The following is a 27,961-nucleotide window of genomic DNA, read 5'->3' as shown; positions in this document are numbered from 1 at the left end:
TTTATTTTCCCCTATATAGCACCATTTGGGCCATTTAATATGTAATCTCCCAACTCACCTTTATAGTTATTTTAAACATGTGTATGTATTTGAAATACCGAATTGTTTTGTATTTTCTAATTTTTGCAAAAGTAGTAACGACTAAAAATCACATCCTATTCTTTTATTTTCTACTTTCATCTCTACACTTCCAGTGTCAAAGGCTGGACAGATCTGCCCACTTTAGTACTCTGGCAATTAAACAGAACCCTCTTCTGGCAGAAGCCTATTCGAATTTGGGGAATGTGTACAAGGAATGAGGGCAGTTGCAGGAAGCAATTGAGCATTACCAGCACGCATTACGTCTCAAACCAGATTTCATCGATGGTTATATTAACCTGGCAGCCGCTTTGGTAGCAGCAGGCAACATGGAAGGGGCAGTACACGCTTACGTCTCTGCTCTTCAGTGCAATCCTGATTTGTACTGTGTTCGCAGTGACCTGGGGAACCTGCTCAAAGCCCTGGGTCGCTTGGAAGGAGCCAAGGCATGTTATTTGAAAGCAATGGAGACGCAACCGAACTTTGCAGTAGCTTGGAGTGATCTTGGCTGTGTTTTCAATGGACTAGGGGAGGTTTGGCTTGCAATTCATCACTTTGAAAAGGCTGTCACCCTTGACCCCAATTTTCTGGATGCTTATATCAATTTAGGAAATGTCTTGAAAGAGGCACGGATATTTGACAGAGCTGTGGCAGCTTACCTTTGTGCCCTAAGCTTGAGTCCAAATCATGCAGTGGTACGTGCCAACCTGGCTGGTGTATACTATGAGCAAGGCCTGATGGATCTGGCAATAGACACCTACAGGCGAGCTATTGAATTGCAACCACATTTCCCTGATGCTTACAGCAACCTAGCCAACGCTCTGGAAGAGAAGGGCCGTGTTGCCGAAGCAGAAGGTTGTTATAACACAGCTCTGCGGCTGTGCCCCACCCATGCAGACTCTCTGAATAACCTAGCCAATATCAAAGGAGACCAGGGAAACATTGAAGAGGCAGTTCGCTTGTATCGTAAAGCATTAGAAGTCTTCCCAGAGTTTGCTGTTGCCCATTCAAATTTAGCAAGTGTATTGCAGCAGCAGGGGAACCTGCAGGAAGCTCTGATGCATTATAAGGAAGCTATTCGAATCAGTCCTACCTCTGCTGATGCCTACTGTAATATGGGAAACACTCTAAAGGAGATGCAGGATGTTCAGGGAGCCTTGCCGTGTTATACTCGTGCCATTCAGATTAACCCTGCGCTTGCGGATGCCCACAGCAATCTGGCTTCCATTCACAAGTGTTCAGGGAATATTCCAGAAGCAATTGCTTCTTATCGCGCTGCTCTGAAGCTTGAACCTGATTTTCCTGACGCTTATTGTGATTTGGCTCATTGCCTGCAGATTGTCTGTGATTGGACAGACTATGATGAGCGAATGAAGAAGTTGGTCAGCATTGTGGCTGACCAGCTGGAGAAGAATAGGTTGCCTCCTGTGCAGCCTCATCATAGTATGCTCTATCCTCTTTCTCATGGCTTCAGGAAGGCTATTGCTGAGAGCCATGGGAACCTCTGCTTGGATGAGATCAGTGTCCTTCATAAACCACCGTACGAACATCCAAAAGACTTGAAGCTCAGTGATGGTCGACTGCGTGTAGGGTACGTGAGTTCTGACTTTGGGAATCATCCTACTTCTCATCTTATGCAGTCTATTCCAGGCACGCACAATCCTGATAAACTTGAGGTCTTCTGTTATGCCCTGAGCCCAGATGACGGCACAAACTTCCGAGCGAAGGTGATGGCAGAAGCCCATCATTTCACTGATTTTTCTCAGATTCCATGCAGTGGGAAAGCAGCTGATCGCATCCATCAAGATGGTATACACATCCTTGTAAATCTGAATGGTTATACCAGGGGTGCTCAAAATGAACTCTTTGCTCTCAGGCCAGCTCCTATTCAGGCAATGTGGCTGGGCTACCCTGGGACCAGTGGCGTGCTTTTCATGGATTATATCATCACTGATCAGGAAACTTCACCTGCTGAAGTTGCTGAGCAGTATTCTGAGAAACTGGCTTATATGCCCCATACTTTCTTTATTGGTGATCATGCTAATATGTTCCCTCACCTGAAGAAGAAAGCAGTCATCGATTTTAAGTCCAATGGGCACATTTATGACAGTCGGATTGTACTGAATGGCATCGACCTCAAAGCATTTCTTGATAGTCTCCCAGATGTGCAAATTGTCCAGATGAAATGTCCTGGTGGAAGAGACAACGCAGACAGCAGCAATACAGCTCTTAATATGCCTGTCATTCCTATGAATACTACTGCAGAGGCAGTTATTGAAATGATTAACAGAGGACAAATTCAGATAACAATTAATGGATTCAGTCTTAGCAATGGACTGGCAACTACCCAGATCAACGTTAAGGCTGCCACTGGAGAGGAGGTTCCCCGTACCATTATTGTAACCACACGTTCTCAGTACGGGTTACTGGAAGATGCCATCGTGTACTGTAACTTCAATCAGTTATATAAAATTGACCCATCTACTTTGCAGATGTGGGCAAATATTCTGAAGCGTGTTCCCAATAGTGTACTGTGGCTGTTGCATTTTCTAGCAGTAGGAGAACCTAATATTCAACAGTATGCACAAAATATGGGCCTTCCCCAGAACCGTATCATTTTTTCACCTGTTGCTCCTAAAGAGGAACATGTTCGGAGAGGCCAGCTGGCTGATGTCTGCTTGGACACTCCACTCTGTAATGGACACACCACAGGGATGGATGTCCTTTGGTCCGGGACACCCATGGTGACTATGCCAGGAGAGACTCTTGCTTCCCGAGTTGCATCTTCCCAGCTCACTTGTTTAGGCTGTCTTGAGCTTATTGCTAAAAATAGACAAGAATATGAAGACATAGCTGTGAAACTGGGAACTGATCTAGAATACCTGAAGAAAATTCGTGGCAAAGTCTGGAAGCAGAGAACATCTAGCCCTCTGTTCAACACCAAACAATACACGATGGACCTAGAGCGGCTCTATCTACAGATGTGGGAGCATTACACAGCTGGCAACAAACCTGATCACATGATTAAGCCTGTTGAAGTCACTGAGTCGGCCTAAATAATGACTGTGTGCACAGGAGAATTACCCCTGTACCTGAGCCTCAACCTTCTGGGGGAAAGGCAACTACTTTCTCCTTATCTGTACAATACCATGTTGCAGATGGGTGACAGACAATGATAAGAAATAGCACAGCCAGACTTGCTTCCTGCATGATCATGATCACGATCACGACAGGGAGAGACAGAAGAGATGGGAAACTGCTGTTCCACAAGGAGTCTCCATAGAATTTTGCAGCAGCCAGGTGTCTGGAAGGTCTGGAAGGTAAGTCTGGAAGGTCTGATCTCCCTTGGTCTTCCATGGGATGGATGGTTAATGTGGAAGGGAGATAGAGATTGCCCAGCCGTTTTGTGATTATCATGGATTGGTTGAGTCTTCTGGATTAATATTTTTCTTTATATTTTGGGTATTGGAGCTTTTAAAAATGTTTGGTTTCAGGTATTTTTATTCATGTGAAGTGTATATGATTCTCTTGAGATAAGGTTTTAACCTAAAATATTCCTTGTTTTAGTTTCTGAACTCTACAGATAAAAGGGGACTGCTGGTGTAGTCTTTTTATAGGTTTGATAAACCACTTGAGCCTATATGAGTCATTTTAGTTTCTGACATAATGTTTGGAACTATCAGTGCTTTGTTGTTTTATAGAAGATGACTTAAATTCTCTTTCTGGTCCGCTTCCTTCTTCCCTTCCCCCCACTTGAAAAATTCTCCTGTAACTTGGCTAACAAAAAACCAAGTCTGATTCAAAACCTCCCAGAGTGTTTCTCTTAAACACATCTTCTGATGCCAAATGAAGTTTCTTAGGAGTGATTATTAATTCTGAAGGGCACAGTTGTGGTACTGTCACTGATGATAATGATAATGGATTTTGGCCCAGAGTTTTGACCTGTTTCACCAGTGTTTTACCGTTGACTGCCCCTCTATGCTGCTTCCAAAAGTGATAGTGTGTGATAAGATTTTTACTTTCATTTATAAAGTTTGTTTTTTTTTTTTAGTGAGTCCTGTTCTTCCTTTTTCTTTCAGCAGAAATGAAATCCCAGGTAAGTATAAGTATTCAAATATTTGATCAGTAAGTCACAGTTATCTCCAGTACATTAAATAACTTTCATCGAAAAACATGTTATAGGTAAAAAGCTCTGAAGGACCAGCTATGTATATGATAATTATGTTTCAGACCTTCTAGGGTATTATGTATAATAACTTGTCTTCTGGGCATGGTCTTGAAGTCTTTATGGATTCAGCCTCAGTAGTAGCGAACTGCACTATTACTTGGTTTGGAGTACAAATTAGACTTTAGCCCTCCTGGAGGTTGAGTTTTTGGTATTGAAAACCATAGAAATGAAATTATTGTATTTCAACAAAGGATCGAGGGCTTGAGGCTTAAACAAGGCAACATATGTGTGGGAAGCAGTCAGCCTTGAGAGCAGGCTATGGACATGCCAGACATGCTGCTCGAAGGGACTGTCCCTACTTGTTCCCCTCCTTGTTCCATTCCATGGGAGATAAATCACCAGGGCCCAGAAATCAGAAAGAATGTAAAATCAGACAAGCAAAGGTGTCTCCCCCCTGCACATGCAGGTTATTTTTGATGCTTCTGGGTTTATGGGTTTTCTCCCAGGGAAGTTAACCTTGAGCCGAGAAAGTCTGTAGATAATGTAAACCACCATCTGGCAACCTTCCTTTTTCCAGTCTATATAATCTGCAACTGTAGCAGGAAGGTGTGAGTCTTCCTTTGGTTCCAGAGTGAAATGCGAGTTGGAGTTGGAGTTGGAAAAGAGGCCCACAGCCAAGTGTTAGAGAAAGAAATGTGAAGTCATTAGTGAGAAACCACGTTAAAGTTAAGGTGAAGAGGCATGAGGAAATGGGCAACTGTTACAGTATTACAAAGATCATCAAGAAGCATATCCATGAATGTGGTTTGTATTGCAATCTGCTGAAAAAGAGACAAGTGTCCTGGCCTGGCCTTCATGGAGATTATGTTTTATTGATTTTTATAATAGATTATTGTTGAAAAGGGCCTCCTATAAATTATAACCATGCAAAGGCAGCAAGATAATTTTTTTTCTTTATGTATGTGTTTCTCATTCCTACTCACTTCTCTCTTAGGGGAAGAGAAAATCACACACAAAAAAATGTCAACTCTCAGCTATTCATTTTCAAAATAATTTTTTTCCAAATTCCAGTGGAGGCAATAGGTTCACTGTTAAGATTTGTAAGGCTCAAAAAGCTAGATTTTTACAAAGTGTAGCCAAATTTTATTCTATAAATAATAGCTTTGGAAAGAATGTGTCATGATGCAAAGTTGGAAAAAGCTGGTTTTTCTTCCGTGAATGACTTCAATGTGTTGGGAGAAGAGGCAGAGAAGAAATCAAAGTAATTAAACATGGGGTGAGTTTTCCTGATACGGGACTCTAGTGCTTTAAAATAGACTAGATAACCCTAGGGATAAGCTGAGGGTAGAACAGACCAATGCCTCATTTCCAATCTGGTACCCTGGAAGAAAACAGTGTATTTCCTTTGAGGTCTTGAGAGGTTTTTCTTCTGCTTTGTTTTGTTTTTGGTTCATTTTGTAATCAACGTTATAAAGGTATCATTTACATACAATAAAATGCAGACATTTTTAGTCAACGGTTCAGTGACTTTTAATTAATGTATACCTTTGTATAGCTACCACCCCCATAAAGATAGATAACAATTCTAAAATCCTAGAAAGTTTCCTCCTAGGCTTTTGCAAAAGTATCCCCATCTCCCACCCCAAGGCAACCACCGATCTGTTTTTTATCTTTAGAGATGACTTGCCCAGTTTAGAATTTCATGTAAGTTGAATAATACAGTAGGTGCCCTTTTGATCTGGCTTCACTTGCTCAGCATATAGTTTTTGAGATTCGTTCATGTTGGGATGTTTTACACCAGGACTTTAGCCTGGGTGGCTGATGTTGTCTGAAGGCACCTATAGGTACATCTGAGTCTCTGGCATTGTCACTGTCTGTTCTTGGCTCTGTACTTTCAACTTTACTAAGAAGCACAAGGTTGAAGTAAGGAAGATCATTGTCAGTATAATGGAGGTGAAGTGGGTTCTGTTATATAATATTCTCAGCATAAATTGACCTGCTTGGAATCATTGTGTTGATAATTGACAAGGATACTCTTCCTCCAAAAACCTTGATACTATAAAACTTCTAAAGGACGCTGTCCTAGGACTCTTTTAGTTTTCATTTTTTGGAAACATTTCTGGAAAATTCAAATACTCACAACCTGAAAGAAGCAATTATTCACCTGAAGGCTGACTCTGCTAAAGTTGAGTTGTCCGACCTTTACATGCTGATAGAAACCAAAAAGCCTTGCAAAACAATGCTCTCTTATTGGATATAAGCATATAGATTGTTTAAGATGGACGTGTATATGCAGTAAAGTGAAAAAACAGAGAATCTTTGAGATTCCCTTGCTGGTTTTTTTTTACTTTTTCATTTAAGTTTCTATAGCGTATGCTAATAATTCAGGGTAACCTCAGGTTAGTTTTAGTTCCACTCTTTACATAAATGTTGAAGTACTCCATACCCACCTTTTTTCTACCTTCCTTCTTTTCTTCCATCTTTCCTTTCTAACTTCTTATAATCCATTATACTTAATCCTGCATTTGCTGAGGTGACAATTAGTGTAGGAAAATACTGTGAAATTTTGCTGTTCAGAATGCATGTTGACCAAATTCTATATTGAGAAAAGGTCTGAATTTACCCAGAGTAACCCTTTCTCAGCGTCTTTGAATAAAGGCCATAGAAAGTGGGCTATATATAGTATCCTGACAGGTATGTAGATTTCATAGCAATTGCCCTCAGAGAGCTTACCTATTGTAGATGCATATGAATGCATTTAATGATTGCTTTGTTGGCAGCAGTGCCATCATACACGGTCTGTTTGGTTTTATATCATTCTCATTACCTGCTGATTACCACTGTATACATTGCAAATGGAGTGGTTTCTATGGCTTGTGAATTTCACGGCCAAATAATATGTAATTTATTGCACACTTTAGTGTAGAAGATGGAGACTCCATAACTTTTCGTGTGTTCTTTGCCCCTTTGGAAATGTATTACCCTGAGATCAGGCAAAGTAATAAATTTATTTCAAATGTGCGTGATAGCTAAACATCAATTAAGAATGGTGGGCAATATTTCTGCTTCCAGCAACATCACAGTGTTTAAAGACTAAGCCATTGAACGTGGAGTCACTGAACATGGGACTCAGTTCACTGGGATCCTTCTTAGAAAAATAAAGGACAACTTGAATTGGATTTGTGTGGCTTATTCAAGTAGTAACTAATCAGCTACATCTTGGTGAACTTAATTTGTCACAAACGTTTGGTATTTTATTAACTCTCTTCCCCTTCTTCCCCCGACTCTCACAAGAATGGATCATGAGTATCTTAAAACATACTAAGTTGTCTTCCATCCCTGTTAATCTAACTACAAAAGCACACTTTCCTTATCCAATGCAACTTACTGTCTTTTAGAGTAGCTGTGCTTTTAATTCTGTACAAAATTACAACCAGCAAAGAGAAACATTTTCAAGGAGCCACCACATTGTAGAGCTTTAGAAAGAAGACTTTAGAATTAAGGGCAAGTATATCAATTTATAGCTAAAGCAGCTGAGGCCTAAAGTAGGCAGGTTACCATCGAGGTCAGGGAAAGTGGTGGAAGATCAGGTTTCAAGCTGAGGAAGAGTCTACAGGAACTCAATCTGAGCAGGTCAGACACTGAAAGGAGACCACGAATGTTCTGGGAAGGCTGGCATGTGGCCTCAAGTGTGGGATTCAGACACGGAGTGGGCCCGGGGGGAACTGAGCTTCTGCAGTAGGCAGAGAAGTCCACCTCCTCTCCAGAAAGTGCCGATGACATCAGGGAGTTGAGGGCAAAGAGCAATGAGTTCCAGTCCACCTGAGAAAGCAGGCCAGTCTGATTAACTCTGAATTTAGGCTTATTTCAGATACTTCTTGAGAAAGAACTTGGACAAGAGCAAGTCCCACGCAGCCTCTTTTAAATCCATGCCCAGTATTTTCTGGTGGAGTTGCTTAAACCCTCCAAGTGACTCCAGCATTTTAATTTCACTCTGTAAATAATTCTGACAGTTCTATGATTGATTATTTAATGGGTAAATAAGTAGGGTCACAAAAGAGTGTGAATGCATTTTACAGAATGAGGATGGGCGGAGTGGAGCAGTCTGGAATAGCACACCAATAAAAAGGGATCTTGGTAAAGAAGAATGTCTATTAGAAATGGAGAGGAATTCGCGAGGAAATTAGTGCCTGACTCCACGCCCTTCTCTCTGCATGTTTAAAAGCTAGTTTCTAATTTTATTTTCATAGGAGATGTCTCTGTGATGAATTGTCTTTTACCTCCACACTATTTATCGCATGGACATATTGCGAAGTTTGTGTGAGAGAAAGCAAGTATTAGAATTTGTCTTGCCAGCAGCTATAAGCACTGCCTGGAACAATGTAGAAGGAAAAGGGAAGGAAGGTGGAAACAAAGGAGAAAGACAGCTGATGATGCTGGAGTCTCTCGCTGGGATTTGTGGTGTCTCTTTCTGAAAGTAAGTACAGAAAGTCAGAATTCGACTGATTGTTTCTTGATCACGGTTTGTTTTCATTTTTGCTTTATTCGTGCTCTCTCATCAGTTATTTCAGCCAGTGCCATGTCATTTTCAGTTTCAGTAAGCATGCCTGTCTTGTTTCCATTTGCATTATTCATGCAAACGTTGATTGAACTGATGACCCCGAGTTATCACGGAAACATTAAATACACCAGTGGATGCATTTCTTAATTGTAGAAAAAAATTACCGAGTGAAGGTTAAAATAACTCCTCTTCATTTTGTCATTTTAAAAAAACTCCTAACATACAATACCTCATTGCCTAACAATGCCAGATAAATGAAGAATTCCTATGTATTCATGAATGCAGGCTAGTCTGTATATTTTTTGGCAGGTATGACCGTTACCGAGGGTAATGGCCTGGTTTGCTGGCCATGTCCTGTCTCCTAGAAAGTTGTACTTTCTGTTGTCTTTCAGTTGGTCCATTGGATATCAGAGGTGAATTTATAAAACTATACTTCCCTTTACACTTACTTTGTTTTGTTTTGTTTCCCTTGAAGTATAGTTGATTGACAATGTTGTGTTTCAGGTGTACAGCCAAGTGATTCAGATATATATATATTTCTTTTTCAGATCCTTTTCCTTTATAGGTTATTACAAGGTATTGAATATAGTTGCCTGTGCTATACAGCAGGACCTCGTAGTTTATCTACTTTATATATAGTATACACTTACTTTCTGTGATCCACGCTGGTCAGACCACATAATTATTTTCACTTCTGATATAATTTTTTCCGGTCCAACCTCAAATCTTTGATAAGAAGATATTTTAAAATAAGTTTAGCATGTGTGTGCTCTAAATCCAACAGTAGTTATTAGAGATATGATTTTGCACTAGGTATTCCTCCCTTTTTTGTTCTTGGCCAACCAATTGAAAATTAGTTTTTATTTTCTGGTTGATTTGCTAGATGTTTATGACTATAATAAAAGTCTTAAATTTTGTCTCATATCTTAAAACACAATCTGAATTAGCAATGGATATTGTGCTATAAATAGGGGCTGTCATATAAATATTGTTTCTAATTTCAAAAACATATAACCTAGAAGGGAACACAGACACATATGCAGCAATTATGGTAACTGCATTTGTTTACTAAGTGAAATGGATAAAGTGCTAGCGAGCCTTGAACAGGCAAATCAGCTGCAAAAATAGATGCACAGTTCTTTAAAAATATTTTTAACATTTTTCCAGGTACATGTAGAGTATAACTTAGCATAAAAACGGTATGGGTTTGAGGATATGGGGAGGGGGAAGGTTAAGCTGTGACAAAGAGAGTGGCATGGACATATATACACTACCAAACGTAAAATAGATAGCTAGTGGGAAGCAGCCGCTTAGCACAGGGAGATCAGCTCGGTGCTTGGTGACCACCTGGATGGGTGGGATAGGGAGGGTGGGTGGGAGACAAAAGAGGGAGGGGTTATGGGGATGTATGTATATGTATAGGTGATTCACTTTGTTATAAAGCAGAAACTAACACACCATTGTAAAGCAATTATACTCCAATAAAGACGTTAAAAATAAATAAGTAAAAGAAGACTGACTCATCCAATTAAAAAAAAAAAAGAAATTCTCTCATCCTGGATTCAAGAGAAGGGATGAAGTAAAAGGATGAGGAAGAACAAGAGGAGGAAATGTGAGCGTGGAGAGGGTAGGAGGAAGAGCAGAAGGCAAATAAGTGTATGTGCTTCCCTTGCCATCCCTGACTTTTTTTTTTTTTTTTGGCGCTTCAGGAAAACCCAAAAGCCAGAGAAGAGCAGAGAGGTGCTCACCACTGCATGTGAACAAAAAGGTGAAGAGAAGAGAATGGTGGTAATCTGCGCAGGCAACTGGAGGATGACCTGAGTGCATCTCACCAGGGAACGGTCCCCGTTCCATAGAATCCCTGAATATGCCAGGCTTTTATGTTTAGATGGGGGGCCGAAGGTGTCTGTGGGGTCCCCACATACATCACTCCTGGAGGTGTTGTTACCATTGTGTTCTTTGTAAAGAGTGTCCCTGGTGAGGTTCAACATCTCCCTCTGCAGGACCCAGCCTTGCCCTCCCAACCTGCCAAGGTCAGCAGGCAACATCCCCAGTTAATCACCAGGTGTAGTGAGATATCTGGAGTGGCCCTGGTACCCCCCAGTTCAGGCCTCCTGGGGAAAGGGTGAGGAGGACAGAGGCACCGGGCCTTCTTCTCATGCAAGCAGACAGCTCACCTGGCCCAGCGCTGCTGCATCCCTGTGGGCACGCAGTAGCCCTGGCATCCGGTAGGGGACACTGCAGGATCCACACCTGGCTGGGATTTGCCCAACCCCTGGGGACCCCTCAGCCTCTGTGGAGCCCCCCTGAAGGGCCTGGGTCACCTCATGGCACCATTTCTCAACCTGAGGTTCTATAGCTTTTTCATAGATGTGTAAAAATTGAATACAACACACACACAAAATGAAGGCAATTCAAAGCAATGCTAATTTAGGATGAGTTAAAGGGCCAGGATTCCAAATTAATTATGACCTTAAAATTAGATAACAAATACATCTGGTTTTATTACACGCTGAAAAGCAGTGTCTTCTACAACTTTTCATGTTGGGATACAGCAAAGCTATAGAATTTATGATTCTATGACCACAGCATCAGGATATTTTTAAAGTAAAAAGCACAGGCAAGTTTGGCTGGGGTGTTAAAGAAAGAAAAACGATTATTAGGGGGAAAGGGAACATTGTGGTTCTCTGCCCACTTCCACTGTGCTGGTCTCATGATGGGCCGTGTTGCATGTAGGCTGGAGGGACAGGGTCACTACTGCCACCTGTGTCATCAGACCTCCCACTCCTCACAGCGCCCAGGTGGGAGGGACCCACACTTTTCACCCTGGAGCCCCAGAGCCTCCCCTTTCCTCTGCATCACTTTCACTGTCCAGGGGACCAGTCGCTTGAACGCCGCCCGGCCAAATGCCCAGGTTAAATCGCCCCTGTAGGACAGGTCTCTCTGCTACCAGAACACACTTGGCAAAGAGCAGCAAACAGGCCCCAGTGCCCTGGGGATGTGAGCCCTGGGGATGTCAGGGCCCAAAGTCACTTGCAGGGTCTGAGTAGCCCCCTGGGTCCCACACACCGATCCCAGGGAGCCTACCTCCCCACTGACTCCAGTCCCTGCCTTTGTGTGGCATGTTTTGGTCTGACACCTGTGAAGACTGTGACCTGGAGGCCTCAGCCTGAGACTCAGAGGGGATGGAGCTTGTGCAGCGTCTGGCAGCTTAAATGAGACACGAGGCCAAGGAAGGAGGGCCGCCTCTCTGCTCCCCCTCCGCTCCTGAGTCAGCTAGTGAGTGCTGCCCTTCCTGTCGGAGCTGTACAGATTTAGCATAAATTTTAGATATATGTCTTATTTTTAACAATGAAAGGCTGTTACATCAAGCAAAATTGATCTCCTCTTTTTTTTTTTTAAACATTTCTATGTAAAATAACACACAAGTCTAGAAAAGCACCCTCCGCAAAGGGAGGGCTCAGTGAATTACAATGGGCGCTCCACTCTGGGGAGCAGTAGTTTTTCCCTCTGTGAAAGCCCAGATGCTTCAGAGAAGCTCCTCTCAGCTTCCTTCCTCTGGCCCGACCTCCACAGTGGAAATCCCAAAGGGACTGGGTTCTCCCAGCCCTCCAGCACCCTCCACTACTTTCTGATTGTGCTGCCACACTCATTTTGAGTTGTCTGTGTGTAAATCACTGCACTTGGAATATACATGGAGTAACTGATTTCATTCTTATAACCGAATAAGTTAGCACTTATTCTTCTCCCCTTCTACAGGGGGCAGCCAGGGTGCTTGGGGACGTCCTGTATATTGAACTGGGTGTTGGTAACAGATGTGTTTATATTTACAAGAAACCCTAAAGCTCTATGCTTAAGACCTGTGCCCTGTACAATACACCAAGTAAACTTCAATTAGAAAGAGATGCCAAAAAAATTTCCCCACAAAACAAACTTCAGGGCCAGGTGGCTTCCTCTGATTTCTACCAAACATTTAAGACAGAAACGATGTCCGTCTCCTACACACTCTTCCAGAGAACAGATACAGAGGGAACACACCCGCACTGCTTTCATCGGACCAGAATACTGATGTCATACCAGCAGCAGATATTACAGGACAGGAGAAATGACAGGCTAAACACTTCTGAATGTCGATGTCAAAATCTAAAAGCAAATATTAGCAGTCTAAATCTAGAGGTTTTCAGAAAGGAAGGAAAGTGGGATTTCGTGGCGGTATTTGCCGTGGTTGATGTGGACAGGATCACTGGGTGTTTGGGCGCTGCCTGGGAACGTGGAGAGAAGGGACAATGCCATCGGGTTAGTGGAATGAACATTTGGTGACAGAGATTAGGAGGGCCTGGGTCATCCTCAGCGCCAGTCCTGGGATGGGGTCTCTAGGCTGTGGCTATGGAGGGGTCCCTCTAGAAAGGCATGGGCCTCTCTCCTGTGCCACTGCAGGGTCTAGGGATGGATGAGGAGTTTGTAGGGGCTGGATTTTGATGAGGAAGGATGAGCAGGGAAGGTGCGCCCTCAGAGCCAGTGCAGCCACGGCCCCTCCCCAGCCAGGCCGTAGCCCAGGCTACTCAGACAGTTGCTCACATCAATAGTCGGGCGACAGCGGGGCACGCCAGCTTCACCCACTAAACCACCAAGCACAGCCCAGCGGGCCACTGTCCTCATTAATCAGCACTAACTGTGCATCCAGGGCTGGTTGTTGAAGACCAAGCTAATTTGTTAGAGACGTGCCATGTGGGCAACTGGCTTGGAGAGACCAGGGCTCTGAGCCACGTGGAGACAAGCCGACCACTGGTCAGACCACCAGGAGGCTCACCCAGTGTGTGAAGACGCTGAGGGAGGAGGGACGTAGATGGGACCCCCTGATCCTTCAAGGGACCTTCTTTCAGGGATGTTTAAGAGCTGTGGGGTCAGGGATCAACATGTAAGGGAGGCAGCAGGTCAGGCATAGGCCCTCCTGTTGGCTCAGACCCCTCCTGTCCTTGGAGCAACCATGGGGCAGGCAGGAGGATTGGGGGGATGGAGGGAGGGGAGCCCTGGGCTCAGGAGTCCAGAGCACCATCTAGAGGATTCAGGGGTTCAGGGATTTCTGTCCCAGGGAACCAACTACATTCCTGTCCCACATGCATCTGTCATCAGCTTTGCGACTCCGGGAAAGTCACTTAAAATCCCAACATTTTAGTGCCATGTACCATAAAATATGGCTCACAGCACCTGCCATGAGTTCCCCACGGGGCTGATGTGGGGATCACAGGAGATGATGACAGATATTCTTCACAAGCTCTAAAGCATCACACCCATAACTTTCCCCACTCCCCTGCCCTGTGGCATCCAGGTCCCCTCGCTGGAGGCAGCACTACCACATTTCTTGCTTATTCTTCCAGACATTTAATGTTTGAACACTTAGGTAGCACTTATGAAGTAACCATCATTTTTCATCAGGGTCTACCTGATTTGCTGGATTAAGCTTCATCATGTAATACTAATAAGTGGACCCTATTAACATTTCCACTATCACAGAACAAGGAACTGAGGACAGAGGGTCTGCATAACTTTCCCAGGTTCATGTGGCTTCTGGTATGATTTGAATCCAGACCATCAGGCACCAGCCCCCACTCTGTCGGTCACTGTGCTGTGCTCCCTTTCTATATTATCTCACTAAATAAACTCATGTCCCCGTGCAGTCAGCCTGCTGGCTATTTTAAGGGCACACCACATTACAACACCCTCTTCTCAGCCCAGCTTCGATTCACTTGACTCCCCTAGACTCCCCTAGGAGGCTGGTGAACAAAGAGAACAGACGTGTGACCTGGGAATGAATTGACACCTCTGCATGGTCGTCTCCCAGCAACATATCAATAGTTCTCTCAGTTTTTGTTGTGTTTTCCAGGATCATGACTCGGGTACCAAGAAGAAAAGGAAGATTATAAAGGAATCAAACACAGGATGTACGAGAATGTCATCTGTGATCAAGATAATCTGCTGGCCATCCGCAGCGGTGGTTCAGGCACATCAGAATCAGCATCTGGCCAAACAACAGGGTAGGGACACAAATAGCACCCCCACTAACCACTCCATTGAAGGTACTGTGGAACTAATACCAGCAAGTAGATTCAGGAGCAGTGGCTGTAGTTTGTACAGCAGAGCCTGGATCTGGCTGAGGGAGGATTGGGCAGGGAAGGTGCCCACTCAGAGCCTGTGCAGCCACTGCCCGCTCTTAGCCAGGCCTTAGTCCAAGCTGCTCAGACGATTGGTCAGTCTCAAGTCAGTGAGACCCTGGGGGCCTGTAACCTTCATCTGTTAAGCCACCAAAACACCAGCCCAGTAGACCCTGTTCCCAGCTAATGAATATTAACTGCTCATCATCCGGGTTTGATCAGTTGAAGATGATGCTAATTCTCTGTGCAACTGTCATGTGGGCAGTTGGTTTGGAATGTCCTGGGTTTTGAGTCAGGGAGTCAAGTAGACTACTGGTCATTCAGGGTGGTCACCTGACCACCAGGAAGTCTCACTGCAAATCAGCTGCTAGAATCAAGTGCTGAGGGGGAAGGGAGGGGAGATGCACACATATTTGGATACCCCGCTCCATCAGGTGGTCTGCATTTGGGGGAAAGACACTGTATTTGGGGTCAGGGATTGAAACGTAGAGCCAGGAGGTGGGTCCAGATTTGAGCCATTCTCTTGGGCCAGGCACCTCCTCCGAGTACCAGCTGTCTCCCTGCAGCATCCTTGGGGCAGGAGGATGTGGGAAAGGGAGTGAGGAGAGCTCTTGGTTTGTGTATCCAGGGCATGATCTCATGTCCATGTGTTCAGGAATCTCTATCCCTCCCCTGCCTCAGACCCATCACTCATCAGTGTTGTGACGCTGGACAAGTTACTCAATCTGTCTAAATTTCAGTGCCCTGAACCATAAAATATGGGTCACAGCCTCTACTCTGCCCACCCCACAGTGCATCACAAGAAATAATATTCTTTCCATGAGCTCTAAAACTTCTTACTCATGTCATCAATGTGAAAAAGTAGGCTCTATCCTCCTATTTGTAGCCTCCTAGGTGCCCTTTCTGGAGACAACCTACTTATTCTTCCAGGCATTTAATACTTGAACATTTATGTAGGTAGCACTTATGAAGTACCCATCATTTTTCTTCAGGCTTTGTATTTACTAATTTTTCGCCTCAGAACATAATACGAATAAGCAGGTCCTACTAATATTTCCGTATCCCTGGCCAGGGAACTGAGAAACAGAAGGGCTAAGTAACTAACCTTCCCAGGTACACATGGCGTTCAAATAGGATTTGATTTCAGGCCATCAGGCACCAGCACCCATACTCTCCCTCATTGTGTTGTGCTGACTTTGTACTTGTCTCATGTAAATAAAGTTATTTTCCCCATGTGATCAGCCTGTTGGGTATTTTAAGTGCACGCTAAAATGCAAGGTCCATCTTCATAAGCCCTACTTTGATTCAGGGGACTCCCTGGGCAGCTAGTAATAAGGAGATCTGAAGTTTCACCTGTGAATAAGTTAAGACTTTTGCCAGGAAGATGTCAACACCTCTCACTATTGTGAATGTATTTCCTAGGAACTTGTTTCAGGACTATGAAGAGAAAAAGACAAGGATTCAAACCAAGGATACATATGGGGATTGATCCTCCGTGAAGAAAATATACTGGCTGGCCCTCACCGTCATTCAACAGCTCAAAATGAACATCTAGTCCCAAAGGGTTGAGCCTCAAATATCATCCCATACAAGCCACTCCATTGAAGTCACTGTGAGAATTCCATCCTGAAACTGATCAAGAGTAATGACTATAAAAATGTTGTCATATTATCTTTTGATTGAGATATAATTCACAGTCCATCAATTCACATTTTTTTTTAACTGTGTGATTCAGCTGCTTTTAGTGTACTCAGGTTTTGCAATCAACATCTCTAATTCCAGTACATTTTCATCATCCCCAAGAGAAACCTCATAACTAGTATCAGTCATTCTCATTCTGTCCTCCCCTTTCACCCCAGCCCTGGGTCTTTCTGTCTCTATTGATTTTCCTATGCTGGACCTTTCATATGAATAGAACCACACAATGTGCGGACTTCTGTGTCTGACTTTTGCAGTAAGCAAAATGTATTCAAGGTGCATCCAGGTTGTAGCATGTATCTGTCCTTCACCCTTTTAATGGCTGAATAGTATTCATTGTATGGATATAACACATTTTATTTTTCCATTCCTCAGTTGGCGAATAGTTGGGTTGTTTCCACTCTTTGGCTATTATGAATAATGATACGACAATATAACACTCATGTACAAGTTTTTGTGTGAACATATGTTTTTTATTTCTCCTGGACATATACCTGGGAGTGGAGTTCCTGGGCCATATTGTATCTCTGTGTTGAACTTTTTGAGGAACGGCCAAACTATTTTCTTTTTCATATTTGCACCAGCAATGCTTGAAAGTGCCAGTTTCCCCACATCATTGCCAACTCTTGTTTTTAAAAAAATTATATGGCACAATAGTGGGTATGAAGTGGTATCTCACTGTGGTTTCAGTTTGCATAATTTTGACTAATAATTTTGGACATGTTTTCATGTGCTTATTGGCAATTTGTGTCTTCTTTGGAGCAGTATCTATGCAGATTCTTTTTCTCATTTTTAAAATTTGGTTATTTGACATTATATTGTTGAGTTGCCAGTGTTCTTTACATATTCTGAATACTAGGCTTTATCAGATATGTGACTTGCAAACATTTTGCTTCATTCTGAAGGTTGTATTATGTCTTTCTTGATGGTGTTCTTTGAAACACAAAGGATTTTAATTTTGATAAAGTCCAATTTCTTTTTCCTTTTGTTGCCTGTGCTTTTGCTATCATATTTAAGAGTTCATTGCCAAATCCAAGACTATGAAGATTTATCCCTTTTTTTCTTCAGAAATTTGTATAGTTTAGCTCTTATATTTAATTCTTTGATCCATTTTAAATTCAAAGTCTATTTTGTCTGATATTGGTATAGACACTCCTGCTCTCTTGGTTGCTATTTGAGTTTTCTCACTGAGTTTGGAATTCCCTTTTCTGTCCTTTAACTTTCAAGCTGCTTGAGTCTTTTGATCTCAAGTAAGTCTCTTGTAGAGAGCATATAGTTGGATCATGTTTTTACCTATTCCGCCAATCTCTGTATTTTGATTGGAGAGTTTAATGCATTTACATTTAAAGTAATTGCTGATCAAAAAAAGACTTATTTCTGCTATTGTGCTGTTTCTTTTCCATCTGCCCAAAGCTTTTTTGCCCCTCATTTCCTGCATTCCTCTCTTTCGTTGTGTGTGTTTAGCTGATTTCTTACAATAAAATATTTAAATTACTTTCTCACTTCCTTTTGGGAATATTCTATAGCTATTTTCTTTGTGTTTACCATGGGGATTACCTTTAACATCCTAAAATTAAAACACTCTAATTTGAACTTACACCAGGTTAAACTCAACAACATCCAAGTTCTTGAAGCTAAAAGAGCATCCTACTGTCTCAATGCAAAAGACCTTCTCCAAGACACACTGCAGTTTCTGCCTGGCTGGGACATTGCCCCAGAGTGGGGTTAAGTTGAAGGAGTCGAAGGAGGCATACATTTCCATCCTCTGGATCACTGCTCACCAAAAAATACATAATGCCACGCACATATGTAATTTTGAATTTTCTAATGAACACACCAGGAAAATGAAAATGATGAAGTCAATGTAAATAATAGACTTTTAATTCAGTATCTGCAAAATGTTAGAATTTTTACATGTGGCACGAGACATGTGGTCATATTACGAGGGCTTGAGAGCCACATGGAGCAAGATAGAGGACAAGCAGCATGCACTTGAAACTCTAAGAAGTGAACGCTAACAGGCAGATGGGGCCTGGAAGTCCAAAGTTGAATAACAGCTCCGTAGCAGGGTGATAATGGTGGTGGTTTTTCCTGCCTCTGTCTCCCAGCTTACGCAAGGCACGCAAAGTCCAGCAGCAGCTGAAAGTTAAAACCATGGGATCAACCGTTTATTTCTAGCTAGACAAGTGAGAAAGTGGGGGGCTTGCATGTTGAGGAGTGAGGGGGTCACCCCCATTGGTCTTTTACTCCCCAGTTACCACATCTCTCCTGCAACCTCCGTGATGGCAGAGGCCTTCACTGAAAAATGGCCTGTGTCTCTGGACAAAGGAACAGGTTAAGAGGCTCCTATTGTCTGAAGAGTGTGGGGGCATGCCTGTTATTTTCATTTCTTTTCTCTTGCTATTTCACCTGAAAGATCTACCTGGTCATAGGGAACTGCATGACAGCATGACGCCTTAAACACTTTAAGGAACATGCAGGAGGGGCCCCTGAAGCCTGAGAATGTGTGTAGAATTCCAAAGAGGAGAGAGCTAAAGGAGGAGACTATTTAGGTCTGTGTATGAGCCCACATAAGGCCTGGGATCCCCCTGAGCCTCATGCACAGACAGAGCCAACGAGGCAGAGTAGAGGCTTGCAGAAGTGAACTACAGTATAAGCTGCCACTCAATTCCGAGATTAACCCCCGAGTGGTACATGCACCATGTGGACACAAATAGCACAGCAGTGTCCTGAAAACTGCACCAAGACTGGAACAACTCAGAAGACAAGGCACAATACCTATTTGCCCATAGGTTCATGAATTGCTTAATAAAAACCACAGAAAAAGAAAAAGTATCAATCTCCTGAGGATTTTAATAGGAACCAGAGTCTCGAAACATAATAAGCAAACTTTCCAGGATACCACCCAACATCACACAACAGAGCATACAAAGAACCAGGAAAATGTGACAAATTCTCAAGAGAAAATGCAATCAACAGATCCAGCCCTGAAATAACCCACATGGAGGAATTAGCAGACAAAGCATCCATTACAACCATGCTCAATGTGTTAAAAGTAAATCCTCCTGAAATTAATGGAAAGAAGTTCTTCACTGAGAAGTACAAACCATGAAAAAGAAGCAAATGGAAAGTTTAGAACTTAACATGCAATATCCAAAAGCAAACATTTACTGGATGGGCTGAATAACAGAACAGAGAAAACAGAGGAAACATTCAGAAAACTTATGGATCAATAGAAATGGCACAATCTGAAAAACAAAGAGGATACATGACTGAACAAAAATTAAGTCTCAGAGACATGTGAAACAATATTGCAAGTTCTACCTTTTGTGCCGTTGGAGGGTCTGAAGGAAAGGTGCAGAAGAAAATATATGAGGAAAAGACTAGTTGAAAACGTCACTGATTTCGAGACACAGACCTAAGCTCAGAAAGCCTCACCCTGACACACAATCTGATAAAAAAGCCAAGGTGAAGAATAATCTTGAAAACAGTCAAGGAAACCGACCTGTTATACATCACAGACTGTCAACGTGAAGGACTGTGATTCCTCATCAGAAAACAGAGACCAGAAAAGAATGGAATAACATCTTTAAAGTATTAAAGGAAAAGACCAAACCAGGATATGATATCCTTAAAGCAAGGATATCCTTAAAGACTGAAAGCCAAACAAAAGCCAAAATGAAATCTGATGGAGATGAGAGAAAACTAAGAGAATTCATCACCAATTTGCTATAAAAATATTACATGAAAGGAACTTCTTCAGGCTGAAGTGAAATGACACAAGAAAGAAGTAAGCTTGCAACTTCAGGAACAAAGGAAGGGCAACAAAAATGGCAAGTATCTGGAAAAATTATCCTCTTACATTATTTTGTATATGTATGACTTTTTTTTTTTTTGACCACGCCTGCGTGGCCTGCGGGATCTTAGTTCCCCTACCAGGGACTGAACCCGGGGCCCCAGCAGTGAAAGTGCTGAGTCCTAACCACTGGGCCACCAGGGAATTCCCTGTATATGTATGAAAAAAGGATACCACAGTCTCAGAGGGTGGCATTGAAGTCATATAAAGGTGACACATATGACAGCTATAACAAAGAGTGGAAGGTAAAAGAATCTATATGGATGTAAGCCTTCTGAATTTTATTTAATTGGTAAAATATTAACTCTAGACTGTGAAACAATACGTATACATAGTGTTATTCCAAGAACAATTAAAAAATGACAAACTCAAGAAAATTGGATAACCTCAATAGTCCTGTATTTACAATAGTCCTATATTTAGGAATTGTGGACAAGATAGCTAAAACATTCACATACGTGTTTTGTGAAAAGTTTTTCTCTTGGTTAATTGCCTAGGAGTGGGTTTTTGGGTCATATGGTAAGTATGGCCCTCTCAGCCAGCCCTGGCCACCACGTCAGGTGTCACCCCAGCAGGATCTGGATGGTGTGGGCACTTCCGTTCTTAGCAGCTCTCCCCTCCAGTGCCGCCAGGGGAAAGGGCAGGAGGACACAGAAGCGCTGCTGCTAAAGCTGCCGCCTCTTGTGGGACTGCACAGCCAGCAACCTTGCTCCACGTTGCTGGGCAAGGATCCCGTCCAGTACAGTTAGTTACCCCGACAGCACTGGTGCGCGGCCAGGGGAGAAGGGCCAGCTGTCCTGCCAAGAAGCTCATCACGCTCAAGGCAAACACCTCCAGCCCTCAGACACCCGGGAGATTCAGAAGCGCTAGACGGTCCAGGGGCGCGCATCCTCACCTGTGCGCCCCAGGGCCTGACGTGTACTCTGCGCATGCGCCACCCCTCCCTAAACTTGTTGCGCCCTGCCAACGCACTGCGCATTGTTCGCTCACAAGGTTTCAGAGTATAAAAAGGCAACTAGGCCAAAGAGAGCGCACTCCGCTTTTGGTCCGAGTTGGCAGCTGAAGGAGAGTGCTCAGGAGCCCAGCTCTCTATCCAATGACCGACCTCACCCAAGTTCTCTAGGAGCAGTTACTTAGGTAGGCCCTGCCCCTCAACCCCTGCCCCGGGCACTGAGGGACCAGCACCGGCCAGGAGGGCTCGGCTGCCCCCAGCCCGCTCCCCGCGCCCACCGACTTCCCGTGGCCGGCCCGGGTCACCCAGCTGTCTATGGCCGGCTATCCACTCGCAGGCCAGCCCACAAGTATCCAGTGACTCTGCGTCTGCGCTTTGCCACAGAGTCTCTGAGATCCCATTCTACCATCCCGCAGACGCTGCACTCCTTATGGGGATCCTTATCTCCATCATCAGGCAAAGCCATCGGAAGAAGGCAGTGATGGGTGCTTGCACCTCCACAACGTCCCGCAGGTCAATGTCCGCAGTGGACACAGTCACTGTCAGTGTGGCGCGGGGGCAGCCAGTGCCGGCCACGACACCCAGCTGTGTCCCGAACTACAGCACAGAGAAGGTGGTGTTGAGGGCCCTAGGAGAGAGCGGGCAAGGGATGGCCAAGCTGAAGCGAGTCCCCACAGTCACAGGGAGGAACCATGACCAGAGAAATGGCCCCGATGACACTGGGGCGCACGATCTGCATTTAGGCCCCTGGGGGGGGGGGGGTCTTTCTTCGTGCCCAGGCCTGGATCTCTGCAGAGAGACCTCCACGCCAAGTGGGCAGAGGACAGATCCATCAGGAAACTGCAGACCTCTTGTATGAGCTCCTGCCCCCAAAGAAACGCCATCACGAGCTCATATAGCTCCACCCGAGGTTTCCTGCCAGTGAAGAGAAAGAGAGGTTCTGCCATACCGCAAGGGCTGCCCCAGATGTCTGCAAAGACAGGGAGCGAGGAGGGCCCTCCATCGCCCTCTGCAGCTCCGGTGGTTTACCAGAGGAAAAGCCAGCGTGACAAAAATGCAGAGGCAGCAAGAGGGCAGAAAGGGCCCTGGAGTAACGGCTCCCGCACATCTGACAGTCCCAGGCCCCGAAAACGCAGGATTTCTCTGCTGCCGCACAGGCGAGGGGAGCCTCTGAGGCTGCCCCCAGCCCCTGAGCCGGGTTTCCGTGTCACCGCCGAAGTCCTAGACTCGGAGAAGGAAGCAGCGTTCCGGCGCATCAACAGTGCGCTGCGGGGTGAGACCTATGCCATCGGGGGCCTGGCCGCCAGGCGGCCTTCCTGTGCTTTCCGCCTGCCTGCCGCAGAGGCTGCTTCTCTGCCTGCTGTCCCGGCAGACCCCAGCAGGGATCCACAGCTGGAGAGATGCGGTAGGAAGCAGGACTCCCCAGCCACAATGGACATCCGGGCGTCTGCTAGAGGGGCCTCCTCTGTGCATCCTTTGAGAGACAGCACAGCTCACCGGGCCACCTCTTCTCCCTGCCGCAGCCTCTTCCAGGCACCTCTTCGCACTCAGCCCTCAGCCCCTCTCACCTTGCTGACCCCCACTTCCTCCCCAGTATCAGGCAAGGCTGGCCTGTCTGCTAGGCCCCCAGACCCTCCGCCCCTACTCCCTCCCCCGTGCCAGGCATGGCCGGTGCGATCAGAAGCCTGGCTCCTGACTGGCCCGCTCCTGCCGCTGCTGCGGCTTCCCTTCCCTGCTTCAAGTTGAAGCTCATCTCGGGGCCTCCTATGAATGGGGCAGAAGGAGGCCCTTTACAGCCCAAGGCATCAGTCACAGCTGCCGTGGATGCCAGATTTGCCTTCCCTGCAGCTCCCAGCACCTGCGAAACGGAGTCCCGCACACCCACGTGTGTGGACTCTCCTGTCTTCACCCCACAGAACCTCCCTCCCGTCACCAGCCCTACTGCCTCCTCCCCAAGCCTGCCCATTACGTGTACCGGCAGTTCCAGACCCTCACCCGTCACATCTGCGGGCCTGGCACCCCAGGCCGCTTCTGACCCTGAGGTCAACCCCATGGACACCACTCCACCCTCCCATCCTCTCCTCTTGGGGTCCGCCCCTGGCTCCAGTGGGAGCCTCTTCTTCTCGACCCAGGCCCGGCAGACGCCCCCCAGTGACAGCACATCCTCAGTCACAGTCACCACCAGCTTACCTGCACTCAGGGTCTGCACCCAAACTCTGAGCTTTCCTCTTCAGCCTGGAGCCACTACCCAGCCCATCTCTGGGGCCCCTGATTGGCAGCAGCGAGGAACCACCGCCTGTGGCAGCTCTCCCCAGCATAGGAAACGGAAAGCTCCAGGCTTTGCCTCTGCTCCAGGCCCCCCAGCTTCGGGCAGCCCCGCACAAGCAGCTTCTGGGGGTTCATCATCCACAAATTCCACCGTGGGCACCCATGCCAGCACACAGCTGGGTTTTGGGAGCAGAGCGGCTGCCCTAGATCTGAGCTGCATGTTTGCAGCTCTGAGTGTTACAGCAGGAACGAGGGGGCCCCCGAGCACCACACACAGCAATGGGGGCAGCGTGGGCCTGAACTCCTGGGGCCCTCCTCACCAGAGCCAACCCATGGTGAGCACGGGACCCAGCCCTAAGAAGAAGCCTGGGTTTGGAGGCACTACTGCCCCCATCTTAAGTCACATCCCCAGGGCCGCACCCAGGCAGGGTCCCCCTACTTCCAGCGGAGGGCGCAGCCCATGCCCAGCCAAGGCTGACTTTAGGGGTGTGTCGGTCCCGGCCTCTACTCCTATCAGCCTCAGCTCCGCAGTGGGCACAGCAAGGTGCAGCCTTGCTCTTAGGGCCCCCTCATCACCTGTCCAGGGCTTGGCTGGACAAAAAACCACTGGGCCATCGACCAAGTCATTCTCCTCCAGGTCGCGATTCATTACCTTGGGGTTTAAGAGGAGGAAGTTGGCCTGAGCCAATAATTTTGGGGCGAGGCCATCAGTGTCCACCTCCTCCCAGGCTGGGTCTCGTGTGGACCCTGTTTCGATGTGAAACTTATAATAAAGCTTTGTTCTTGTTCTTTTGCATAATCCGCACGTGTCTGCGATCTGTAGATCAAATGTGGAAAAGCACTGGCTTGTATGAGTGGTAACATGGAAAGCCAGACCTGTTTACAGTTTCCTGTGACCCTGCTCATGGGTTGTGAAGAGTAGCACAACAAGATGGCTACAAGGGCCCTATATTAAAAGTGTGTTTTGAGTTTAAACGATGCAGTCCGGAATAAAATGGGCCCAGAGGGAGGGGTAAACAGGGAGGGTCATCCTTGTCTGTTGTAATTGCTGCTTCCCACCCACCTCTCTGGCCTGGAGGGGGCTGGGTCATCCCGAGCACACACCAGCCGCCCATACTCTACACGTTTAGTATTTTCTAATGTAGCAGTTTCTTTGACTTTTTTTGTTTTGCTTTAATAAGTCTTAGGCAAATCATTTACATGCACATCTCACTCAGAGAGTATATGTCCATACAACCTAAAGCAATCTACAGATCCAGTGCAATCCCTATCAAAATTCCAATGACATTTTTTACATAAATAGGAAAAACAATCCTAAAATGCGTATGGAACTGCAATAGACTTCAAAAGCCACAGCAATCCTGAGAAAGAAGAACAAAGCTGGAGGCAACACTTTTCCTGATTTCAAATTATACTACAAAGCTACAATATTCAAAGTAGTATGGTACTGGCATGAAAACAGACACATACACCAATGCAACAGAATCAAGAGCCGAGAAATAAATCCACACACATACAGGCAACTAATTGACAGGGATCCAAGAATACTCAACAGGGAAAAGATAGTCTCTTCAGTAAATGGTGTTGGGAAAACTGGATACCCACATGCCAAACAAAGAAAGTGGACCCCTATCTTACACCATTTGTAAAAATTAACTTGAAATGGATTAAAGACTTAAATGTAAGACCTGAAACTGTAAAACTCCTAGAAGAGAACATAAAGAGAAAGCTCCTTAACATTGGTCTTGGTGATGATTTTTTGGGTATGACAACAAAACCACAAGCAACAAAAACAAAAAGCAACCAATGGGACTACATCAAACTAAAAAGCTCCTGGAGAGCAAAAGAAACAATCAACAAAATGAAAAGGCAACCTAGGAATGGGAAAAAATATTTGCAAACCACATGTATGATAAGAGGTTAATACCCAAAATCTTTAAGGAATTCAAACAACTCCATAGCAACAAACAAACAAACAAACAAACCAAAACAAATAATCTGACTCTAAAATTGGCAAAGCAGGGGACTTCCCTGGTGGTCCAGTGGTTAAGACTCCACACTTCCACTGCAGGGGGCATGGGTTTGATCCCTGGTCAGGGAATTAAGGCCCGCATGTCATGCAGTGTGTGTAAAAAAATAAAATAAAATAGGCAAATCAAGACTAGGAAACAACTAAGTGTCCAACAGGTGAATGGATAAAGAAAATGTGACATATAGATATAGATAGATAGATGGATAATGGAATTTTATTCAGCCACATGAAAAGAAGGAAATCTGCCATTTGTGACAACACAGATAGACCTTGAGGGCATTATGCTAAGTGCATTAAGTCAGAGGGCGAAACATAAATACTGTATGAGATCACTTATATGTGGAATCTTTAAAAGCAAAGAAGAAACAACTCACAGATACAGTAGAATAGACTGGTTGCCAGAGGTGGGAGGTCGGTGAAATAGCTGAAAGTGGTCCAAAGGTACAAACTTCAAGTTATAAGATACATAAGTCCTGGGGATGTCATGTATAGTGTAGTGACTATAGCTAACAATATTGTGTATTTGAAAGTTGCTAAGAGAGTAGCTCTTAAAAGCTCTCATCACAAGAAAAGAATAATTTGTTACTGTGAGTGGTGATGTATGAAAAGCCATGGAAGAAGCTTAAATGCATATTGCTAGTTGAAAGAAACCAGTCTGAAAAGACTACACACTGGATGATTCCAACCATATGACATTCTGGGAAAGGCAAAGCTATGAAAACAAGAGGACTATGCTGGCCCCAGTGGACACCACTGTCTCTCCTTTCAGGAGCCTCCAGGTGCTGGAGACCTTCCCCCCTGAGATCCAGGTCTTCATGAAGGACTCCAGTAGGCCAGGGCAAGCCTTACACCATTGATCCTGATGACTCCATCCACGACTTGAAAGAGAGATTGAAGAGGCTGGAGGACCTTACGTGGAGGATCAGATACTCGGGTTCTGGGGCCAGAAACTGTGGAATCAATAGCTTCTCAGACTGCACATCAAGGATTGTGACACCATCATGCTCGTTAAGAGAGGCCCCACATCCCCACGAGTGCCAAGATCATGGCTGTTCACTTTGTAGACTTCTATGGTCATATGTCCCCCTAGCTCACCCCTTTCTACCCAGACCACTGTGCTCTTTCTGAAGCATAAATAGAAACAGAATCCTCCCCTGCTTAAAATTCTCCAATGGCTCCCTATTACCTTGGGTCCTATACCTCAAGTTCAAGTTCCTTTGCTTGGCATTCAGGGATTCTTGACCATTTAGCTCTTGCTGACCTCTCAGTCTCTCCTCGTCACTCTCAAAACATACCAGACGTGGCCAAACACTTGCAATTCCAGAACACTGAATGCTGGCTCACAACTCCATGACTTTGAGTCAACTTTCCTTCTCCCCCATGTTGTCACCATTCAAAGTTCAAACCTCTAAGTTATTGATTCTCAAAAGTAAGGACCCCAGACCAGCAGAATCAACATCATCTGGGAACCTCTTTGAAATAAAAATTCTCAGCAGCTAGCCCAGAATTACCTGAGTTAGGTTCTCTGGAAGTGAGACTCAGCAATCTGTGTCTTAACAAGCCTTCCAAGTAATTCTGAGCAAATATGGAAGTTCCAGGGAGTTAACACCCCAGGGAGTAAGCCTTGGCACATTGAAAGACAGGAACCAGCGATTGCAGCGAGTGCATACTCCCCTCCTCCACCTCTCAGGTGGATAATTTTGAGGCACGTTATGCATTGCTCCTTAGAGGGTCCCCAGTGGGATCAAAGCTCAGCTGCCCACAGTAGTGATCAATTTCATGATATTTCTTGGACTGTTTTTTCCTCCTTCTCAATCCCCCACACCTGTCCCTTGGGATCATTTCCCAAAACAAGTCTCATGTAAGCTCCTTGTCTCAGGCTCTGCATTTGGAGGAACACAAGCTAAGAGAAAACCCATCTTTATGTAATCTTCCTCTTCCTAAAACCCAGCCCACACCCTTCCTAACTACTAGCTCTTCCCCCACCACCATAGAAATGTGCCCAACTACGTGGCATTTCTACAAACCATAAAACCAATACACAATCGACTGCATGTTCCCCTTTTTTTTTTTTTTTTTGCGGTACGCGGGCCTCTCACTGTTGTGGCCTCTCCTGTGGCAGAGCACATGGCTCCGGACAGCGCAGTCTCAGCGGCCATGGCTCACGGGCCTAGCCACTCAGCAGGCGTGTAGGGA

The 27,961-nt window shown here is 45.1% G+C and overlaps 2 protein-coding genes across 4 annotated transcripts; both read left to right on the top strand.

Moving 5' to 3' along the window:
* The first annotated feature begins 187 nt into the window (after window positions 1-187).
* On the top strand, window positions 188-27,961 carry LOC116750490 (UDP-N-acetylglucosamine--peptide N-acetylglucosaminyltransferase 110 kDa subunit-like). 3 transcript variants are annotated; one of them, XR_004349034.1, is made up of 6 exons: window positions 3,319-3,398; window positions 4,130-4,174; window positions 8,497-8,723; window positions 10,517-12,086; window positions 14,692-14,842; window positions 16,382-17,639. XR_004349034.1 is itself a non-coding variant. In XM_032625192.1 (4 exons), the coding sequence occupies exon 1, from the start codon at window positions 408-410 to the stop codon at window positions 3,132-3,134; it is 2,727 nt and encodes a 908-aa protein (XP_032481083.1). In that variant the 5' UTR covers window positions 188-407; the 3' UTR covers window positions 3,135-3,398; window positions 10,517-12,086; window positions 14,692-14,842; window positions 16,382-17,639. The 3 variants fall into 3 exon arrangements, 2 of the variants coding, with proteins under 2 accessions (XP_032481083.1, XP_032481093.1); XM_032625192.1 differs by lacking the exons at window positions 4,130-4,174; window positions 8,497-8,723 and having other exon boundaries at window positions 188-3,398; XM_032625202.1 differs by lacking the exons at window positions 3,319-3,398; window positions 4,130-4,174; window positions 8,497-8,723; ... (1 more) ...; window positions 14,692-14,842; window positions 16,382-17,639 and adding exons at window positions 201-2,594; window positions 16,296-16,305; window positions 21,637-21,641; window positions 27,951-27,961.
* LOC116741230 (putative POM121-like protein 1) lies at window positions 21,947-23,211 on the top strand. Its single transcript, XM_032607441.1, is given in 2 exon segments — window positions 21,947-22,187; window positions 22,190-23,211. Coding segments are annotated over 2 exon segments (1,263 nt in total).

Source organism: Phocoena sinus, chromosome 1 (assembly GCF_008692025.1).
Source record: "Phocoena sinus isolate mPhoSin1 chromosome 1, mPhoSin1.pri, whole genome shotgun sequence".
In the NCBI taxonomy this organism is placed as follows: domain Eukaryota; kingdom Metazoa; phylum Chordata; class Mammalia; order Artiodactyla; family Phocoenidae; genus Phocoena; species Phocoena sinus.
The sequence above is the reverse complement of the archived record's forward strand: the minus strand, read 5'-3'. Positions and strand labels throughout refer to the sequence as shown.

Coding starts and splice junctions, on each gene's coding strand:
- LOC116750490 (XM_032625192.1), top strand. CDS start 408: ATGGAAGGGGCAGTACACGCTTACGTCTCTGCTCTTCAGTGCAATCCT.